Source organism: Sycon ciliatum, chromosome 1, assembly GCF_964019385.1.
Source record: "Sycon ciliatum chromosome 1, ocSycCili1.1, whole genome shotgun sequence".
Taxonomy (NCBI): Eukaryota; Metazoa; Porifera; class Calcarea; order Leucosolenida; family Sycettidae; genus Sycon; species Sycon ciliatum.
In genome coordinates this window covers 70477480-70497069 of record NC_088643.1, presented here as the reverse complement: position 1 = coordinate 70497069, position 19590 = coordinate 70477480, and the positions used below count along the sequence as shown (strand labels likewise).

Genomic DNA, 19590 nt, shown 5'->3' with positions numbered 1-19590 from the left:
ATTTTCGCTACACACGTGGCCGTGGTACTGTACTGTAGATATCTGGTAGATGACCCTGATTTGAACTTTGAACCCGGTACATTTTGCAAAGGAGATTTGTATGCATAGTAGCGCTATTACACAAAAATTAATGTATACTGCGATATGAGTGGATCTACGACTGTCATGCTGCTACCTCTAGCTCTCGAAAGAAGAAGATATCAATCATATTATCGCTTGGCGAGCTGTTGGTTGTTCGAGAAAGACCTGTGTCGAAGGACTTGCTCAGTGTACAGCCGATGTTCTGGACCGAGAACCTTTCAATGCAGTCGCACTGCAGGGGATTGACACCCTGCAATACGGTTACCGGTGCACGGCATACTGATCAGTGAGTTTAGTTCAATCGGCACCGCGCAGTAATGTTTCCGATGATGAAATAATTGTAGGCGATTGGCTGTTGCCAGAGTTGACAGTGCCCTGATCTGGACCAAGATATGAACGGTATCGAGATACGAAGAAGAACAGAGAATTGTTGTCGATGCTTGATCAGATGGCTTCCGGAGAAATAGCGTCTGTCCCACGTGTCGAAGTACAGAATATCAAGGTGGAGGTGAGACTTCAGGCTGCAAGGATATAAAATGAACGAGTTTGAACTTTGGAGTAAATTTTGTACAATAGAGAGGTTAAGTTTCACGTAAAAGTCTTACGTCCGTGAACTTTTACGTCAAAAAGTGAAAAAACTCACGTAAAATTTGACGTGTTTTACGTGAGTTGACTGTCCCGCACGTAAGTTCATGACGTGAGTTTTTGGAAGTTTCGCTTGGTTATCCCGACCGAATTTGTGTGAGTTTCCGGAATTTTATCGAGATTTATCAAGTTTGTTGGAAGATTTGATATTTGTGCGAACTAAATCCGAGTCCTGCCAGGCAAAATTTCACGTCACGTCGCACGTGTAACTTAACCTCTAAAAATTACACGTAACGTGAGATTTGCACCGCGTTTTGAAAAAGGGCAAAAAACGTGTAACTTAACCTCTCTAATAATAGAGAGGTTCCGCATAACGTAATTACGTTAGTAAAAAACGTAGTCGATCTACGGAAAGTCTTACGTAAACTGCATGCGCATCTGGGTTCCGCCATACGGAGTTTTCAAATCACGTAGCTGCCCTTGGCAACTCCGAACACGGCAGTGTACGACCAGATCGACCTGGGGAGAGAGTCATAAATTTGTACCCCAATCCACTTACAGACCAGCTACGTTATCAGAGCCCTATCTACGTACTCTCCGTAGACAACTTTCCGTAAGTGGAGTGCAAACTCGCGAATTCACGGGTTTTTCCCGCCCACTAACGTAAAGTTGCTCAACTTTACGTAGTGCGGAACCTCTCTAATAGAGAGGTTAAGTTTCACGTAAAAGTCTTACGTCCGTGAACTTTTACGTCAAAAAGTGAAAAAACTCACGTAAAATTTGACATGTTTTACGTGAGTTGACTGTCCCGCACATAAGTTCATGACGTGAGTTTTTGGAGGTTTCGCTTGGTTATTCCGACCGAATTTGTGTGAGTTTCCGGAATTTTATCGAATTTTATCGAGTTTGTTGGAAGATTTGATATTTGTGCGAACTAAACCCGACTCCTGCCAGGCAAAATTTCACGTCACGTCGCACGTGTAACTTAACCTCTAAAAATTACACGTAACGTGAGATTTGCACCGCGTTTTGAAAAAGGGCAAAAAACGTGTAACTTAACCTCTCTAATAATAGAGAGGTTCCGCATAACGTAATTACGTTAGTAAAAAACGTAGTCGATCTACGGAAAGTCTTACGTAAACTGCATGCGCATCTGGGTTCCGCCATACGGAGTTTTCAAATCACGTAGCTGCCCTTGGCAACTCCGAACACGGCAGTGTACGACCAGATCGACCTGGGGAGAGAGTCATAAATTTGTACCCCAATCCACTTACAGACCAGCTACGTTATCAGAGCCCTATCTACGTACTCTCCGTAGACAACTTTCCGTAAGTGGAGTGCAAACTCGCGAATTCACGGGTTTTTCCCGCCCACTAACGTAAAGTTGCTCAACTTTACGTAGTGCGGAACCTCTCTAATAGAGAGGTTAAGTTTCACGTAAAAGTCTTACGTCCGTGAACTTTTACGTCAAAAAGTGAAAAAACTCACGTAAAATTTGACATGTTTTACGTGAGTTGACTGTCCCGCACATAAGTTCATGACGTGAGTTTTTGGAGGTTTCGCTTGGTTATTCCGACCGAATTTGTGTGAGTTTCCGGAATTTTATCGAATTTTATCGAGTTTGTTGGAAGATTTGATATTTGTGCGAACTAAACCCGACTCCTGCCAGGCAAAATTTCACGTCACGTCGCACGTGTAACTTAACCTCTAAAAATTACACGTAACGTGAGATTTGCACCGCGTTTTGAAAAAGGGCAAAAAACGTGTAACTTAAGGGGGCACATCACCCAAAAATTTCATATGACATTCAATTGACCGTAACTTTGGTGTTTCTCAGTGGATTTGAGTGAAATTTTGAACACACACTCCTGCCACTATGCTGGCCCTCAGGACATGATTTACAAGTTCTTGCGCCTCACTGACAGGCTTTCCAGGCCGGAAAAACTCAAATTTCCGGCATAGTGCCACGGTGTGCGAGCCACCCAGGAGCCAAACAAATGCATTTACATTTTTTTCACATTTTCGTGCCCATTCTGTCCGTGCGCGGGACCCAAACCTAAAACAAGTCCAGAAGCAGCCATGGGTGGTGGGGTAGGACCCCTCTACGTGGCCCTGGAATCTGTCACAACGGAACGAGTGGGCGTTCTTTCACGGACTCCCACAGACCCAAGTCAATTTTTGAATTTTTTTAGGTTTAGCATCCCCCCACCTCACAACAGAGCAACCGAGTTTTGCATTAAGCTGGGAGTGCCGATTCGAGCAACTGGTATAATGGCTCGCAGCTGAGCCAGCAAATGACTCCGCTTGGAGCAGGCGAATGACTCCGCATGGAGCCGGCAAATGACTCCGCATGGAGCCGGCAAATGACTCCGCATGGAGCCGGCAAATGACTCCGCATGGAGCAGGCGAATGACTCCGCATGGAGCCGGCAAATGACTCCGCATGGAGCCGGCGAATGACTCCGCATGGAGCCGGCGAATGACTCCGCATGAAGCCGGCAATTGACTCCGCATGGAGCCAGCGAATGACTCCGCATGGAGCCGCCGAATTACTCCGCATGGAGCTGCCAATTACTCCGCATGGAGCCGCCGAATGACTCCGCATGGAGCCGCCAATGCCTCCGCATGGAGCCGCCAATGACTCTGAATAGAGCCGCCAAATGCTAGATATATAGAGATGCATAACCAGTTGAGAGCATATATTCTCATGGACTATACAGATACCGTCATGTGTGCGCCAGAAACATGAGTTGAGCTAGTGGGTGGGAGGGTGGGAAGGAAATTGTTTCGGGAACACCTGTTCCACAAGTTGCATGCTCGAAAGTCCAAACAGCAATGACATGAAAGAGACATTGTACAGGATATTGAAGGGCGCGTGCCCACGTGACTCGCGCATGCGTGCAGGTTGGGCCAGCTCGCTGGGCTGGCTGCTAACTCGCGTTAGCATGCTAACGCTCATTTAGCATCCCCCCACCTCACAACAGAGCAACCGAGTTTTGCATTAAGCTGGGAGTGCCGATTCGAGCAACTGGTATAATGGCTCGCAGCTGAGCCAGCAAATGACTCCGCTTGGAGCAGGCGAATGACTCCGCATGGAGCCGGCAAATGACTCCGCATGGAGCCGGCAAATGACTCCGCATGGAGCCGGCAAATGACTCCGCATGGAGCAGGCGAATGACTCCGCATGGAGCCGGCAAATGACTCCGCATGGAGCCGGCGAATGACTCCGCATGGAGCCGGCGAATGACTCCGCATGAAGCCGGCAATTGACTCCGCATGGAGCCAGCGAATGACTCCGCATGGAGCCGCCGAATTACTCCGCATGGAGCTGCCAATTACTCCGCATGGAGCCGCCGAATGACTCCGCATGGAGCCGCCAATGCCTCCGCATGGAGCCGCCAATGACTCTGAATAGAGCCGCCAAATGCTAGATATATAGAGATGCATAACCAGTTGAGAGCATATATTCCATAAATCGGCACTCCCAGAGCGGATCACAAAGTGCAGCTACCTGTGATATTTGTAAGCAGTGCAAGCTCGGTAACGATTGACTAACAGGAACTCGATATCATGGGCTGAGGCCATTGCCACGGCCACCCATGCTTTGGCTGCTGGTGGCCTCTGAATGTTACTCGGGCAGACATGGCTTTCCACCTTCCCGCCTCTCTGAATATCGAGTCCGGCAGCTGATTCGAAACGAGTGGCCGGTGTATGACGCCAGGCCATAGCCACAACTGATGAGCAAGATTTTCGCAGTTGCTGCAAAGCCGATCGATTGGCATCTGCTGCTGGTGCCGCTAGCTTTTCCAGGTGCTGCCACAATTGCAAACCACTCTTTGCGATTGGCTGGTCTGCTTGATTGACTGTCCATTGCCCTATCCCCGGTTGCAATTGTTTGCGCACCAGCCAAGTGCACCACTTGCATCAGTGAATAGCAGCAAGTTGGGGGACGGCGTCCACTTAAGGTGTAGGAAGAAAGACCGGCCGTTCTACTATTCCAGGAGCTAAGGCCATCAGCGAAGGTATTTGAGGCACTCTTCGGAGAGCTTGATCAGGTAATACGGCTGCCGGTACCAGTTGGCAAGTGACCACAATCTGCAATGTGCGTCCTGGGACTATCACTCTTGTAGCAAACGAGAGCTTTCCCAAAAGATACTCGAGTTGACATTGGGTAGTTGAAGCTGTGTTGAGAGTGGCCCGTAGGAGGTCGTGAAGCTTGGCAAGTTCGTCCATCGGCAGACTGATGTGAGCGCGCGGGTGTCCAGGATGACGCCGATAAACGTCAGGACGTGGGCTGGACCCTCCACTTTTGCTGACGCCAGAGAAACACCGAGGTATGTAAACGCACGGCGCCGAGTAGCGAGTTGCTGGCGAGCTAACACAGGTCCAGAGCATACATCGAGGAAGCACTTTTGCTGACGCCAGAGAAACACCGAGGTATGTAAACGCACGGCGCCGAGTAGCGAGTTGCTGGCGAGCTAACACAGGTCCAGAGCATACATCGAGGAAGCACTTTTGCTGACGCCAGAGAAACACCGAGGTATGTAAACGCACGGCGCCGAGTAGCGAGTTGCTGGCGAGCTAACACAAGTCCAGAGCATGCATGGAGACAGAAACGTTAGTCGAGGTATTTCCCGTAATGGGAAGATGCCAATAACGTCAGGAATTGAGCTGGACCCTCCACTTTTGCTGGGGCCAGAGAAACACCGAGGTATGTAAACGCTCGGAGCAGAATAGCAAGTTGCTGGCGAGGTAACACAAGTCCAGAGCATGCATTGAGGAAGTAACATTAATTGAGGTATTCCCCGTAATGCAACAGGCGTGGGAGTGCGAACTGCCCGCACACAATCCATTCACTGGCGGATGCGACAGAGTTCCATATAGCTGGCCTGGAGCGTAGTACAGTCTGAAGGGCAGGACGCTCTCATAACAGTATTGATCCTGCTGCCAGCGGTTCAACAAGGGCCACTCCTCCGGGCAGACGGGAATTCAGCAGAATGCACTTTTAACATTGAGCTTAGCAAGATACAGCGGGGCGAGCAATTGTCTAATCATGTTTGCAGCATTGTCATCTTGACATTGTGGAGAGACACGGTCTGCTGGAATGTACTCGTTGACACTTCGACCCTCCAGGCTTTACAAAGGGTGTGTCGTGTGTAACTTCCCGTTCGTCTAGGAACCGCATCTACGCCGGAACAGCACAGAGGCGAGAAAGGGGGTGAAGAACACGGGCCAGCTGTTTCAAGCCTGCTGCAAGAAACGGATCGGCCAGCTGTTTCAAGCCTGCTGCAAGAAACGGATCGTTGCGCAGAAATATCATCTGGGTTAGCATGTGACCGTGTTAAATTCAATAGATCCCAGTTAGTTGAGTGGTTGCCGATGAAACCTACCACAACCCCACAATTACGACCATGTGCAACATACCTCCGGAGCATAGGATCAGGATGTGAGTCCAGTAATTTTGAGAAGTGAGAAACTGAGTGCTTACACAGTTACTGATGAGGCCTTACACTTTGCCCTGGGATGCTCCTGTCGGCACTGGAGGTAGCACTGCCTGAGCTGACGCGTGCAAGCGCCGTACTCGTAGTAGCGGCATACGGTTGCGGTACGTGATGCGGATCTGTACTGGTGAGTAGGACGAAATGCGCACGGAAATGCTGGCAAGTGCACTGAGCTGCACTGCTGGCAGGCGGGTCGTGCTGTTCCAGTACACCGCGAGGCGCAGTTGCCACAAGTTGATATTGATAACCTGGCTTTGGAGATTTATTTTATTTTCCATTGCTATCAGGTTCGGCTTAATTCCCTCTGTGCTGCGCTGATGAGTCCACAAAGGACGAAACAGTTGTCCGCAGATTGAGTATTGATAACGTCCAGTTTCTAGGTGGCAAAAGCTGGCGATTGGCCGCGACGATCGTGGCCAAATACGTCCACAGGCACTCGTGAAACGCGGTGAGGAACAGTGGAACACAGACCATTCATGAACACTGTCCAGGTCTCAACTCAAGTGCTACCGTCATGCAGCCTACGAAGCGCAGTTCTGGGTTCGGATTCAAATAAATGCTAGTGCGCCAGAAGAGCAACATATGAGGGGCTACGGAGTTGGAACGTCGCCGGAGCTGGACTGACTGCAACTGTATCGGGCAGCAGGAAATCGAAGTCCACGAACTCGCCTCTCTGGACGCGATCGAGAAGGGCCCGTATAGGACAGTCAGGTTCACCTGCTGTTGGTGCTGCATGCGCATATGGCGGTCGTCACTGCACCGGGCTCCCAGTAGGGTCCGGCCTGCTGGCGGCGAGCGGCGATACGGATCCAAGTAGAGCGAGGAGAAGCTGGGTGGCGTTGGTGACGGCAGTGGACAACTCCCGTTGTTACAGTGCGTATCGGTTATAGTGTGGTCGTATACAAGAATATACTGCTTACAAGAATGAACACTCATTTTTTCATAATCATAACACATATTTTATGTGTATGTTTATTCTTACAAGCAGTATTATCGCATAGTAGAATATATCGGCCCTAAGAATGGATTTTGTGTAGCAAAATATGCCAGATTAGTGCAAAGTGTATCGCCTGTAGTAATAACATCTGTGCTCTGTGCATACTCAATACAATAATATTCAACACAAAAGAGAGTTATGTCCAAGGCCGCATTGGAGAATCACTTTTTCTGTCCAGTCGGACTCTTTCCTCCGACTTCTCTCGCATCCGCTGCTCCGCAGTCGCCTAGTACGACCGCGAGTCTGATTGATCTGTGTGTATCATGTGTACGTGTCCACATGCCAAACGTGCGCGCATATGATATGTCACACGTGATTTATCGCGTGTAAGAAATATCGGCAATAAGAATCAAATGTCGTTTTTCAAACACCCACGCTATAACCGATACCTACTGTACTTCCAACAGAAAATCAAAGTCCACGAACTCGCCTCTCTGGATACGAATTACGATCGTCAGGCTCGCGCCTGCTGTTGCAGTGGTGGTGCTGCGTGGCGGCCGTCGCTGCGTTCGCAGTAGGCGGGCGGCGGAGCCAGGTAGAGCGAGGCGATCCGGAGAGGCTGGACGGCGGTTGGTGACGACGACATTGTTTCAAGGCACAAACAAGGGTCGCTGAGATCGCGTGGAGGTACTTCATTTCAAGAAACCTGATGATGGCGCAAGCTAAAAAACCACAGTCGACGTTCCACTGTAGACGACGACATTGTTTCAGGCACCAACAGGCACCAACAGGCGTCAATGAAGTCTGAATTGAAACGCAGAGATACGAGAATGCAAGCTTGAAGGAAATTGTTTCGGGAACACCTGTTCCACAAGTTGCATGCTCGAAAGTCCAAACAGCAATGACATGAAAGAGACATTGTACAGGATATTGAAGGGCGCGTGCCCACGTGACTCGCGCATGCGTGCAGGTTGGGCCAGCTCGCTGGGCTGGCTGCTAACTCGCGTTAGCATGCTAACGCTCATTTAGCACGTGCTACGAGGTCGTACCTTTGATACAACATCCAGTGCTGGGACCTCCACAGCAAGCCATTTCCACAGCGCTGCACACCAAATCCAGGATGCCCTCAGAAACCGGCAAAGACTGCCACTCACGTTTCACTACTGCCTAGCACTGAATCCTACCTGACTTCTTGACACGACTCAAACTTGCCAAAGTCACTAAATCAACGTCAACTACAATAATCAAGCCACATATCTGCAACGTCACGAGGGTGCTGGCAAAAGTCCTGCTGCACGGCGGCGGGCTTCGCCCGCCGCCGTGCAGCCCAATACGTGGTTTTTTAACGTGATTTTTTGGACTTTTTTGGACTTGGGGCAAAATTCTGCACACTTTCGCGTGTTTCCATAATACGACAAGTTGCGCACGGTCTGCTCACATTCAAATACAGTGCTGCCAACAAATGACAGCATGCAACAAAAAAATCTTTCCTTGCAAGGGCACATTTTCGGCCATAACTCTTGAACGGCTGGTCAGATAGGGACACAGTTTTCAGAGAATTTGCAGCTATTCATGCTCTTTCAACTGACGTAGCACTCAATATGAATTTACAAATTCGATTTTTCAGCGAATTTTTGGGTGATGTGCCCCCTTAACCTCTCCACTGATGTGGGTCACAGCGTAGTACATATACATGCTTGATGAGGACAGCATAGCACAAGGCTATCAAAGCAAGGCTTACCAGTAATCAGGCGCGTAGCACCGCCGCTGGCGGTGGTCCGGCCAGGGGGGGGGGGGGGGGTCCGGGGGGATGTGCCCCGTATTTTTTTTGAAATTAGGGTGCAAAATCTTGCATTCGGGGCTTTTTGGCATTGTTTTACTACGGTGGTCGTGGTCGGGCGAAAAAGTGGTCCGGGCAAAGCCGGACTGGCCGGAGCGGCTGCTACGCCCCTGGTAATACACATGCACATGTACACCACTGTAGTCAATGAAATCCGATTGCGCGAATTAAGTTTGCGCCCTGCACCAGTTCACATTCTAGTGCTCGTATGTCTGGGGCTGCAAAGCACCCAGCGTGGCGTTCACTCGCCTGATCGGATTTCAGTGACCAGTGTAGCGGGCCGCAGTCTCTCGGAGGCAAGAACGCACAAGGGTCTCAGTGAACACACTGTAATTGGCAATTGAAATGTACTGGCAACGAAATTAACTGATTGGCAACTAAATTAACTAACTGGCTATAAAAGAATCGTGAGCAGCAGCTTTGATACAAAGGCAGACTCCGTACGCTAATGTACGGGGATACAGTACGGGGATATGCTATACTCTAAACACTAAACGCTATACGCTTTGAAGTCACCAGCGTGCCAACGCTACACCTCCCCTCACAAATACAATCACGTCCTCGTGATTCGAATACTACATGTAGGTGATAGCTGGACATCAACAACTGGCTGCTATTTAGAAGAAAAAAACTGGCGACATGCATGGTCGCGTCGGAATAAACTCGACGATAAGAGATAGGCAGAATGGATGACTTGCATAATATAATACAGGTATGGAGTCGTGAACATTATACAGTGGTCCCTCTACAATCCGGCACCATTTGTGCCACTGAAGATCTGCTGGATTAGGGAGGGTGCTGGATTAACAAATCTGATTTACTGCTGCAATGTGCATGAAGAGGACTTTTTGGCTACTGAAAATTGTGCTGGTTTATCGAGGGTGCTGGATTATAAAGTGCTGGATTAGAGAGGGACGACTGTAGTAGATCGCGAATTACTGGGAGAGCGTCAACCGGAGTATGGCAAATAATATCGGAAATGATAACGTTTGGAATAGACAGAAGAATGAACTGACAAACAAATCATAAAGTAGAAGCACACCAGGTTCACACGATCTCACGGGGTCAAAAGGGGAAAGAACTGTCCTCCAAATAGGACCTGAAAAACCACAGCACTCTTGCTGCACAACGCTGGCACAACCCGCCAGGAACATCGCAGTGCAAAAACCGAACTGAATACACTATAACTATAAGGGGCGTTGTCACTAGTATGTGTGTGACAACGCCCCTTATAGTTATAGTGTATTCAGTTTGGTTTTTGCTATTTTGTCAGTGCTCTGACCGCCAAAGTGCTGGTTGGAGTTTGCAGACCATAAAAGAAGGGTTTCTGGTATGTTTCATGCTTTTGGTATAGTATACATAATTGGATATAGAAGAGGAGCAGGATTTGGGGACTGATTGTCCACCAAAAGCGCCGTATGGTTCTGCCAATTTCACTGCTTTTCGAGAAAAATCTGCCTATTTTCGAGCATTATCTGCCAAGGCATAATCCCAGCTAATTTACCACCTCCCATTTTCTCTCCCTCTCGTTCTGTTTCCGTACTCATTCACACCCAGGCTTGTTTTAAAAATCTGCATTCAGAATTGCGATGACCAAAATCTGACAAACCTGGGAAAGACTGTTACACACGTGTGCTTGTATTGGTAATTCCATGTTCCTTCTAACATTAGGAGATTGACGATGACAGCCATACAGATACTTTGCTTCTAGAACCGACTAACAAGTACATTCTTGACAAAGTGCTCGAGGAACATACACATGAAGCAGATGTGAAGGAGCTGGGCAATTTCATCATTGATGAATGCATAGCATCAGAGTCATCTTCACCTGGAGACTGCGCTGATTCATCATCCCTCCCTGAGCAAACGGTAAACACACCGGGCAACCCTGAGCAAGATGTGGAGACCATATCCAATGAGACGTCCCAGCATGGCCGAGTGGATCTACCGGCATTCGGAAGTAGCTTATTCCAGGTACGTCCAATTGAGTGTACAGGCTGTGTGTTACTGTGTAGTACAGTCATATATGTATACTGTACTACGCAGAGTGTTAGCAAGTTAGTTGTCGCCGAGTATGTCTTCTGTGTCAGGTAGTACTTGAAGTACAACATCAATTTAGGGATAAAGCTGTGTTGGAAGTGGATTCCACTGGTCAGCAGCAGGAAAGGTTTACATGCCACATGAAGTTACTTACAGGCAAGGACTCATTATTATGGTAAAGACAAGTCGATGCTTGTTTGATAGTATACATCCCAATCTTTGTGTGTGTGTGTGTGTGTGTGTGTGTGTGTGTGTGTGTGTGTGTGCGTGCACGTGTGTGTGTGTGTGTGTGTGTGTGCGTGTGTGTATGTGTGCGTGGATGCATGCATATGTTGCATGCGTACGTGTATGCATGCGTGTGTGCGTGCATGCGTGTGACTCTGGATTTTTTCACAGTTGATTGAGGAACTAAAGTACTTCAGGGTGCGTACATATAACTTGTAGCTTTTGGGTCTTGCCAAAGATACAAATAGCAAACAAACATCAGAGAGAAAAGGACCTATAAGTTACTAGTACTAGTTATGACTATCAGTCCACCAAGGTAACGAGATAATATACAGTCAGATAGTGTGACAACAAGGCACAAAACTGACAAGGACATTGAGACATTCGATGACCTGACACCTAGTTCCAATGCATCTATGAAGCGCAAACCAACAACCTTCCAACTTTGAAGGCTCAGGTGTGGAAAGTTCCAATGAGGAATGAGGTGTCAGGTCGACGAATATCTCAATATCCTTGTCAGTTGTGTGCCTTGTTGTCGCACTATTTGACTGCATAATTATTATCTCGTTAGTAGAGTCGTTACCTTGGTGGACTGTTAGTCATAACCAGTAACTTATATGTTCTTTTCTCTTTACATATCACTATTGGCTCAACATTCGAGATTTTATTTTTAACATCGGAGAAATGATGATTTTACTACATTCAAATAAACGGCGAGGATACTGCATGATATGAATAAAGTCTAGAGTAGAACCCGGGTTAAGGGTCACACCGGATTAGGGATCGGAGCCGGGGGGGGGGGGGGGGCACTTGGCACGTACATTGTGCGGGCGATCCTTCGGAGCCCGGGGGGGGGGGGGGCACTTGGCATGTACATTGTGCAGGTGATCCTTAAACCGGGATTTAATTTCCGGCCCAAGGGGGTCCCCGTCGGTTTCCGAGGAAGCCGTAATTTTTTTCGCTCCAAACTATTTTTTCCGGGGTCCATCTACTCACAAAAAGTCGTTTTGCACACCTTTTTGCCCATCCCTGTACAACTGAGTCCAGCTATGTCCGCGCAGAGTTAGGTGGATCCCTAACCCGGGTTCTACTCTACACAAATGTCTATTCAGCTTGTCTTATTGATTGCGATCGCTACATTCAAATCGATTTTTGTGTAGCCAAGGACTTGGTGCAGCTGTGTGTGTTGGAAGTTGCTATTCAAATACCGGTACCCAACTTGGAAATGATAAAAGTAAGGCAATGATAAGGAGACTAAGACTGTACAGCGGCTGGCTGGACGCAGCATGAACCCCTTTTGTCACAATACACATTTGATTGTATGGTACGAGTCAATGAGGGCACCTGCATCAGCCCACATACATGTACATTATAAAACGGAAAGGTTCCAGGCAGTCCAGTAGAGTGCTCGATGCCCAAGCCGGCCAAGGGCAAAGCTACTTCCAACAAGAAGAGGATGATCGCCTTGTGCGTGAAATTCAGAGTTACAATGCAAATCTTCGTCCTCTTTTTCTTGTTACATGCACATTGTATATCTATGCCAGGGCTTCTTCTTCCTTCTCTTCCTCCTTCTTGTCATTGTCCTCCCCTCCCCCTCCTCCTCCTCCTCCTCCTCCCCTTCCGCCTCCTTCTCCTCTTCCTTGCTCCCAACTTCACTTCCAATCCCGATAAGGTTCACCTTAGCCTTGGTTGCACACTTGGACTCGGGGTCACTCCAAGCGTTCACATCTAGCCATTGTTCTTGTTCAGACTGTGTACAGAGATTCGGAAAATCGACTGGTGCAGATGAGAGCGGAAAAGCAGGAGCTAAAGAAACAATTGGTTAGTGAGTGTGAGAGAATGTACACACTTGCTTCTGAATTAACTTGCGCCGATGGGCATAGCTGAGGATGCCGACGAGAAAAAAATTGCCAATAAATTGTGCTTGTGACACAACTGATTCATCTGTAGCATGATGCATCATCTTACCTTGCCATCTCCAGGAGGATACCACCGGTCAGTTGAAGGCGGTCACTGCACGTCAGGAAGGAAGAGATAAAGAAACACGCAGGCAGGTAGGATGCACCCTGGGTCATCACTATACAATTCTATGAGAGAAGCCCATTGGATTTGTCTGACGATAATATTGTGTGTTTGCTTTGAATGTCTACATACAGAATGATGAGCAAGTTCAAGCCGTGGAAGCTGACAAGGTATGCACTGTCACAGTAGTACTTTCAGGACTTCCGTTGAACTTGACTGGTGGACAGTGGTAGTGGATTCAGGTGGACACACAACAAGTCATTCATCACAAAGCACCATCAGAGTTCAGTTCTCTTTTTCATACATTGGCCTTTTTTACTCAGCCTGGACAAGTTATAGAGCAACATAGTCATGGGTCTTCAGCTGACCTCGTGAAAGTGACCGAGGCTTTGGGTATGGATCACTCACAGGGCTGACCGCATGTGCACTTGTGCCGCTTATTGCGCTGTGTACTCCGAGGAACGTATCTGACAGTAATGTAGCTGATGCTGATCTAAGAACGCTGTGACTGTGCTGATTACATGCAGACCTGACCTACACTAGGATTGCTCTACAACTTTTAGTGTATGGTATGGTGACTTGGAAATATCATCCTGTGGGCTACAGTACTCTTTTGACGGTCACCCGACATTGTACCATACCTGAGTCATCCTACCTCTGCAGATACTGAGACAGCACCTCCTTGGCTATATCATACCGTGACATGTACATGTACGGCAGTTGGAGCTACGCGATGCATGTAGTGAGGTTTCACTTTTCCTGGTATTTAATTAAAAAAGCTTTTACCGGTAACAGGTTTCTCATGCTGTGGATGGAACATATCTGAACGTATTGCAGGAAAAGATCGCATCACAATGCCACTACCTTGAGCGGCAGCTGGAGGCAACGAAGGAGGAGCTGCGAACAACACAGGTAAAGATTATCTTGCTATTGGCCTAGCTATGGCCTGTGTCCTCTCACTTACACACTCGGTGTCAGCACAGGTTTAGTGCTGGAATCATAATATTATCATGCCGGGGTCCAATTCAGTTTGAAAACTTGTCACAGACTCATACTATTCCAGTTCTACTTCTTGATTGTTGTTTACAACAGCTGTCAAACTATGGACTTGAAAAGAAGCTCAGTGACCAGGTAAGTGGCAACCTTCCAGCGGTTCAAATTGCCTAATTGCAATCACTTCCCAATCCCATTATAACTTTAGAGACTAAATGTAAGAACTTGGTATGATCTGTCACAAATGATATGCTATTGTTGTAACTGCCTTTCTCTCCCTGCTCCCAGTCCCGTGCCATCTCCACACTTGTACAAAGGGACGACGATAACTACATTTAGAAGACTGTTTATTGACACGACGACGAAACACAACTAGACATGACGAACTCAAGACGAAGACATCATGAACTCAAGACGAAGACTGCTTTTCATACCACAGCAACACGCGCATGCACCAACATGGCGTACACACGACGTACACAAAATAACGTACTACAACATAACTCCCTCCCAAGAGTAGAATCGTCCTCGATTCTAATAATAAAACAGAGTAAAAAGAGGAAAAGATCACACAAATCACTCAATCATACCACACCAGTCACACCCAGAAATAAAATATCTCTGCCTGCACTGTAGATCATTCAAAAAAAACTCTGTCCGCCCACCCAGAACACCAGCCACGATCGCTGTCACACGTGTGGGAACTGATAACCTCAAAACTCTAACTAATGCTTTACTCAACACACCACCTCACGATCACGCTAATATTCTAAAATGTGAGAGCACAAATCATAAGAATAACAAAAAGAACAGAATCCACTGGCTCTGTGGGGGCCTCTAGTTATCCTTATAGAAGAGCAAATCAAAAAACGAACAGAACACACGCGCTGTGCGGGCGCCTCTTTACCCTCGAGGAGAGCAAATAATAAAGAACAAAATGTTGGGAGAACAGAAAATACAAAACTCACATTCTCATCACGTTCACAACAGCACACGTACCCTCTCACCAACGAAACTCCTCACGCCGTCTGCCATGTCGTCCGCCATCTCAAGGAGCGCTGCTCAGCGTCCACATCCTCACACTGCAGCCTTCACCTTCCATCCATCTTTTTTTCTGTTTCAGTTTTTCTTCTGGGCACAGTTTTACGTCGTGTCCGGGACCACCAGTGACGACGACTGCCAAGAGACGGGAGAGACGAATGATGAAGGACGAGGACGACGGACGAACTTCTTCAAGACGGACAAAACTGTGACGATAGGACGACTGGAGATGACATCGGAAACTGGGAGCGAAGGCCACGCAGGACGAATCCAGAAGTTGAGATTTACAAATTTCCATTACCGCTGCCACCAATGTTGTAACTGCCTTTCTCTCCCTGCTCCCAGTCCCGTGCCATCTCCACACTTGTACAAAGGGACGACGATAACTACATTTAGAAGACTGTTTGACACGACGACGAAACACAACTAGACATGACGAACTCAAGACGAAGACATCATGAACTCAAGACGAAGACTGCTTTTCATACCACAGCAACACGCGCATGCACCAACATGACGTACACACGACGTACACAAAATAACGTACTACAACACTATTTTTGAAAGTGCAGCAGCCTCGATCAAGTTTTGGAACCTTTTTTTATGACTCATCTGCTGTACCCAGCCTCAGATAGTCCAGGATTCGCTTGATCCTAGCGAGCTGGAAAACTGGCATAGCTTTATCAATTATACACTACAGCTGGAGGCATTTATTCTCTCAGAGCGTTAGACATGCTACAGTCATTATCATATTTACTGTACCACTTGTTTGCCCCAGTACTCCCGTGCAGTAATAAAACGCAATGGTTTTAATTTTAGCTCTACAATACATTCCGAAACCTTTCTCGGAAGGGTCCCCGGGAATTACGTCCGATGTCAGACCATGCTATCCCAAAATACCTCCCGACTCCCTGTTTCTGTATTGTTTATTTTTTCGTCCAGGCCTTTCAAGTCCAGCAGGACCAAGCAGCAAACAACACTATCCTGTCAAGAGTGGCCGCTTTAGAACAGAAAGCGAGCAACATGGTCAAACAGGCTCAAGATGCATCTATGCTGCTTGACCAGCTGAAAGACAATAGTATGCAAGATTCGTAGTGGCCAGTCAAGCAATATAATGGCTAGCTCACACTTCATAGCAGCTATAGTACATACTTCATAGTGGCTAGTGCATGCTTCATTGCAGTCAGTTCACACTCATTTGGAGCATCATAATTATGCATGTAGCGCCATATGCATGAAGCAACAATCCTACTAAATGCAGCCATCATATTTAGCGGTCATAAATCCCAATGTAAATCAACAGGTCAATACAACTGAGCGTGTATTGCTCTACTGACTGTATATTCACTGCCGCGCAAATTCCTAGGAAGTGCACCAAGATCACGGAGCAATACTTAGTGTTTGCTTCATGGTACATATGTGTTCTCTCCTTTTGTACAGTGCAAATTGTGGAGAAGAGACAAGAGCAGTTGATGTTAGTCAATGAGCAAGAGAGAACTCGCCTTGGCAAAGCGCAACAGGACTTGGCCAACGCTACTCAAGACATGGCAGCCTTGCGTTCCGAGTTCGCGGTGGCTTCCAGTGACACTGCAGCGTCAGCTCTTGAAATGGGAAAGCTAACCGGACAATATCAAAAGGTGAGTGCTTGAACTCAATCGGGATATGTGGTGCCTGTCCGGTTGACATGAAGTACTGTGAAGAAGGCAGTCATTCAGAACTTTACAGGCATTTCGAAATATGCCCCGTGCATCTAACCCTTGGTTCCCCATGTTTCCATCTTCCTAGGAAATGGCCTTGAGGAAGCAACTTGTGGAGCAACTAGAACAGAGTCAACTGGAAAGCAAGGTAAGGTTAGGCATTCTGAATCTGCCACCGCCGCCGCAAGATATGACTGTGTTGAAACTCCATCGTGAATTAACATGCTGGGAATTGTGCCCTAGTGTCGAACATTTCTGCATCTATCCTTCACAGTCAGGGCAAGGCAGATTTCCTTTGGGCCGGGATACCACAGTACAAATCATGCTTCATGTTTCTGCAGCGGTTGATTGGATTGCTGTCTGAAAGTCACACGCTGGTCGAGCGACATCAAGAAAAGGCCGATAAGGAGCGGAGTTCATCGGAGGAGGCGCTTGACAAGCTACACACATCCAATGCCTCTATCGCAGAGTTAGAACATCTTCAAGCAGTGGCTCAAGAACATGAACAAGAACTAAAGGACAAGGTGAGCAGGGACTACCGTAAAAGTCCGTAAATAAGTACCTGCCCGAAAGAAATACCCCCTTCATTCTTTTGGCTCTGTCTGTAGAAGTCAAGTCAAGCCCGATAAACATACTGCCCGAAATAAGTACCGGTACGATGCGCACATGCTGCATGTAGCATGTACATCGACATGAAAATGACTTCTCCACTACACACAAGTCAGGTCCGAAAGTTAGTTCGTGCCCGAAAGTCAGTACCCGCCCGAAACTTAGTACGGGTGTGGTCACTAAATTCGAAAGTAAATACGTACTTATTTACGGACTTTTACGGTATGCCACTTACTTTCATTGTCGCTCAACTACTGGGAAGAGTCTATTGAATTTGAACCACACGTGGAAAAAGGTAAGGTAAGGCTAGGCATTCTGAATCCGCCGCCGCCGACACCACTGCCGCAATATATGACTGTGCTGAAACTCCATTGTGAATTAACATGCAGGGAATGGTGCCCTAGTGTCGAACATTTCTGCATCTATCCTTCACAGTCAGGGCAAGGCAGATTTCCTTTGGGCAGGAATACCACAGTACAAATACGTGAAAAAAGTGACGTAATGGACAATGGCACAATGATGTGACCGTGAGTGTATATCTTCGGTGCCCATCGTATTAGGCCTGTACGGTCTTAGGCTCTTAGCACTGCCTGATTTAATCATAGTAATGTGACTAAATGGAAATGAAAATCTGGACAGACAACTTAGCTGAGCATATAATGTGGTGTGCCCGATTATTGCGGTTTATTGACAGATTCTTGACCTGGAGTCAGCAAAGTTGGAACTGCAGTCGAGACTGGATTCAGAACACAATAGATGTGATGACTTGCAACAAACATGCAGCAACCTGGAGTCATCATGTCGAATGGCCAAGGAAATGGAAAAGAGGCTCATGGATCAGATAAAGGCACTAGAAGAGCATACAGAGACTTTGAAAGAGGAGTGTGCCAGGCATGTGACAGCCAGTGACCAATCAAAGCTGCTGCAGCTCTCTGATGAATCACCTACACATAGATTGGTTCATACGGACCAGAGTGCATCTACTAATGTGGATAGCACAGATCACAACATGGCAACAACAGCAATTCCCAGCAAGCCATCACATCAGCCGTCGAATACTACAGACATAGTAGAAAGCGTCTTGGAAATGCCAGGAAATGCCACAAACACAAGTGTGCTATGTGGAAGCAATGATGCAGCTCAAGAAGTTCAGGCAGAGGAGTTGCCTATGGATACCGGTTTGATAGCCACCAGCCTGAAAATGGCCAACGAAGAGTTAGACATGGCAAATCTTCAGCACACAGCACCGTCAGAATCCGGCTGCACGCTTCGCTCAGGATTCAATGACGCGCATGCAGAAGCCGCTGTGAGTATGCACATGCTAGGTGCTAATGCCACCTTGGGTTCATCAAACTGCTTGGTAGCCTGGGCTTTCTAAGCGTATGCTCCAGTTATCATTGTCAACGAGAGTTTTAAAAATATGCACTGCTGGACATTCAGCTCCGACTGCATAGATACTTAGCTTTCAAATGCAATTGCTAGGTAGTTTAAAACTAGGTTGCCATGGTAGATCTGAGGACATTTCTGTAGGAGCTGTGCTGCGCAACGCTTTGGCATGGGAACTATTCAGTGACAGTAGAGGTTGGGTAGCATACGTAACATTTCACAAACACAGTACCGCAGTCGTTTCACTGCACTCAGTGGATGTAAGTTAATTTTAAAAGTGCACAGTGTGATGTTTTTAAAACACTACTCTGCACAAGACACTAATCTGTGGCTGTGTGTGATGTCATGTTTATGTCCCAAGGCAAACTCTTCACCAGTGCAGCAGCTCATCACACGAGAGATATTCATGGCATCACCGAGCCTGTCGGAATCATCTCAGGAAGTGGAAGGTCCTCGAATATGCAAACCAAAGCAATGTGGATCCGTTCAATCTCCTCTACAAACTTGCACACGGCAGCAGCAGCGGGAAGCTGTGGGTGCACCACTAGATGCATTGGCACAGCGAGCTCCTTGTCAGGTTGGTTCGCAGCAGGAGCAGCAGCAGCAGCAGCAAAAGAAACAGGAGCAGCACCAC

General features: G+C 47.5%; 1 protein-coding gene across 3 annotated transcripts in view; it reads left to right on the top strand.

Annotated features, from left to right (window-relative positions):
* Nucleotides 1-165: 165 nt before the first annotated feature.
* Nucleotides 166-19590, top strand: part of LOC135805201 (centrosome-associated protein CEP250-like) — a 21519-nt gene continuing 2094 nt past the window's right edge. Inside the window, exons 1-14 of one of the 3 annotated variants that reach the window (XM_065319208.1) lie at nucleotides 166-589; nucleotides 10615-10917; nucleotides 11380-11406; nucleotides 12958-13029; nucleotides 13191-13262; nucleotides 13365-13400; nucleotides 14068-14142; nucleotides 14323-14361; nucleotides 16207-16342; nucleotides 16705-16901; nucleotides 17050-17109; nucleotides 17303-17485; nucleotides 18265-18876; nucleotides 19318-19590. The exon at nucleotides 19318-19590 is cut by the window's right edge and continues 2094 nt beyond it. In XM_065319208.1, coding sequence (XP_065175280.1) covers nucleotides 518-589; nucleotides 10615-10917; nucleotides 11380-11406; nucleotides 12958-13029; nucleotides 13191-13262; nucleotides 13365-13400; nucleotides 14068-14142; nucleotides 14323-14361; nucleotides 16207-16342; nucleotides 16705-16901; nucleotides 17050-17109; nucleotides 17303-17485; nucleotides 18265-18876; nucleotides 19318-19590 — 2157 coding nt within the window. In that variant the 5' untranslated portion in view covers nucleotides 166-517. The remainder of the gene's footprint in view (nucleotides 590-10614; nucleotides 10918-11379; nucleotides 11407-12957; nucleotides 13030-13190; nucleotides 13263-13364; nucleotides 13401-14067; nucleotides 14143-14322; nucleotides 14362-16206; nucleotides 16343-16704; nucleotides 16902-17049; nucleotides 17110-17302; nucleotides 17486-18264; nucleotides 18877-19317) is intronic. The other 2 variants (XM_065319209.1, XM_065319210.1) reach the window with 2 other exon arrangements.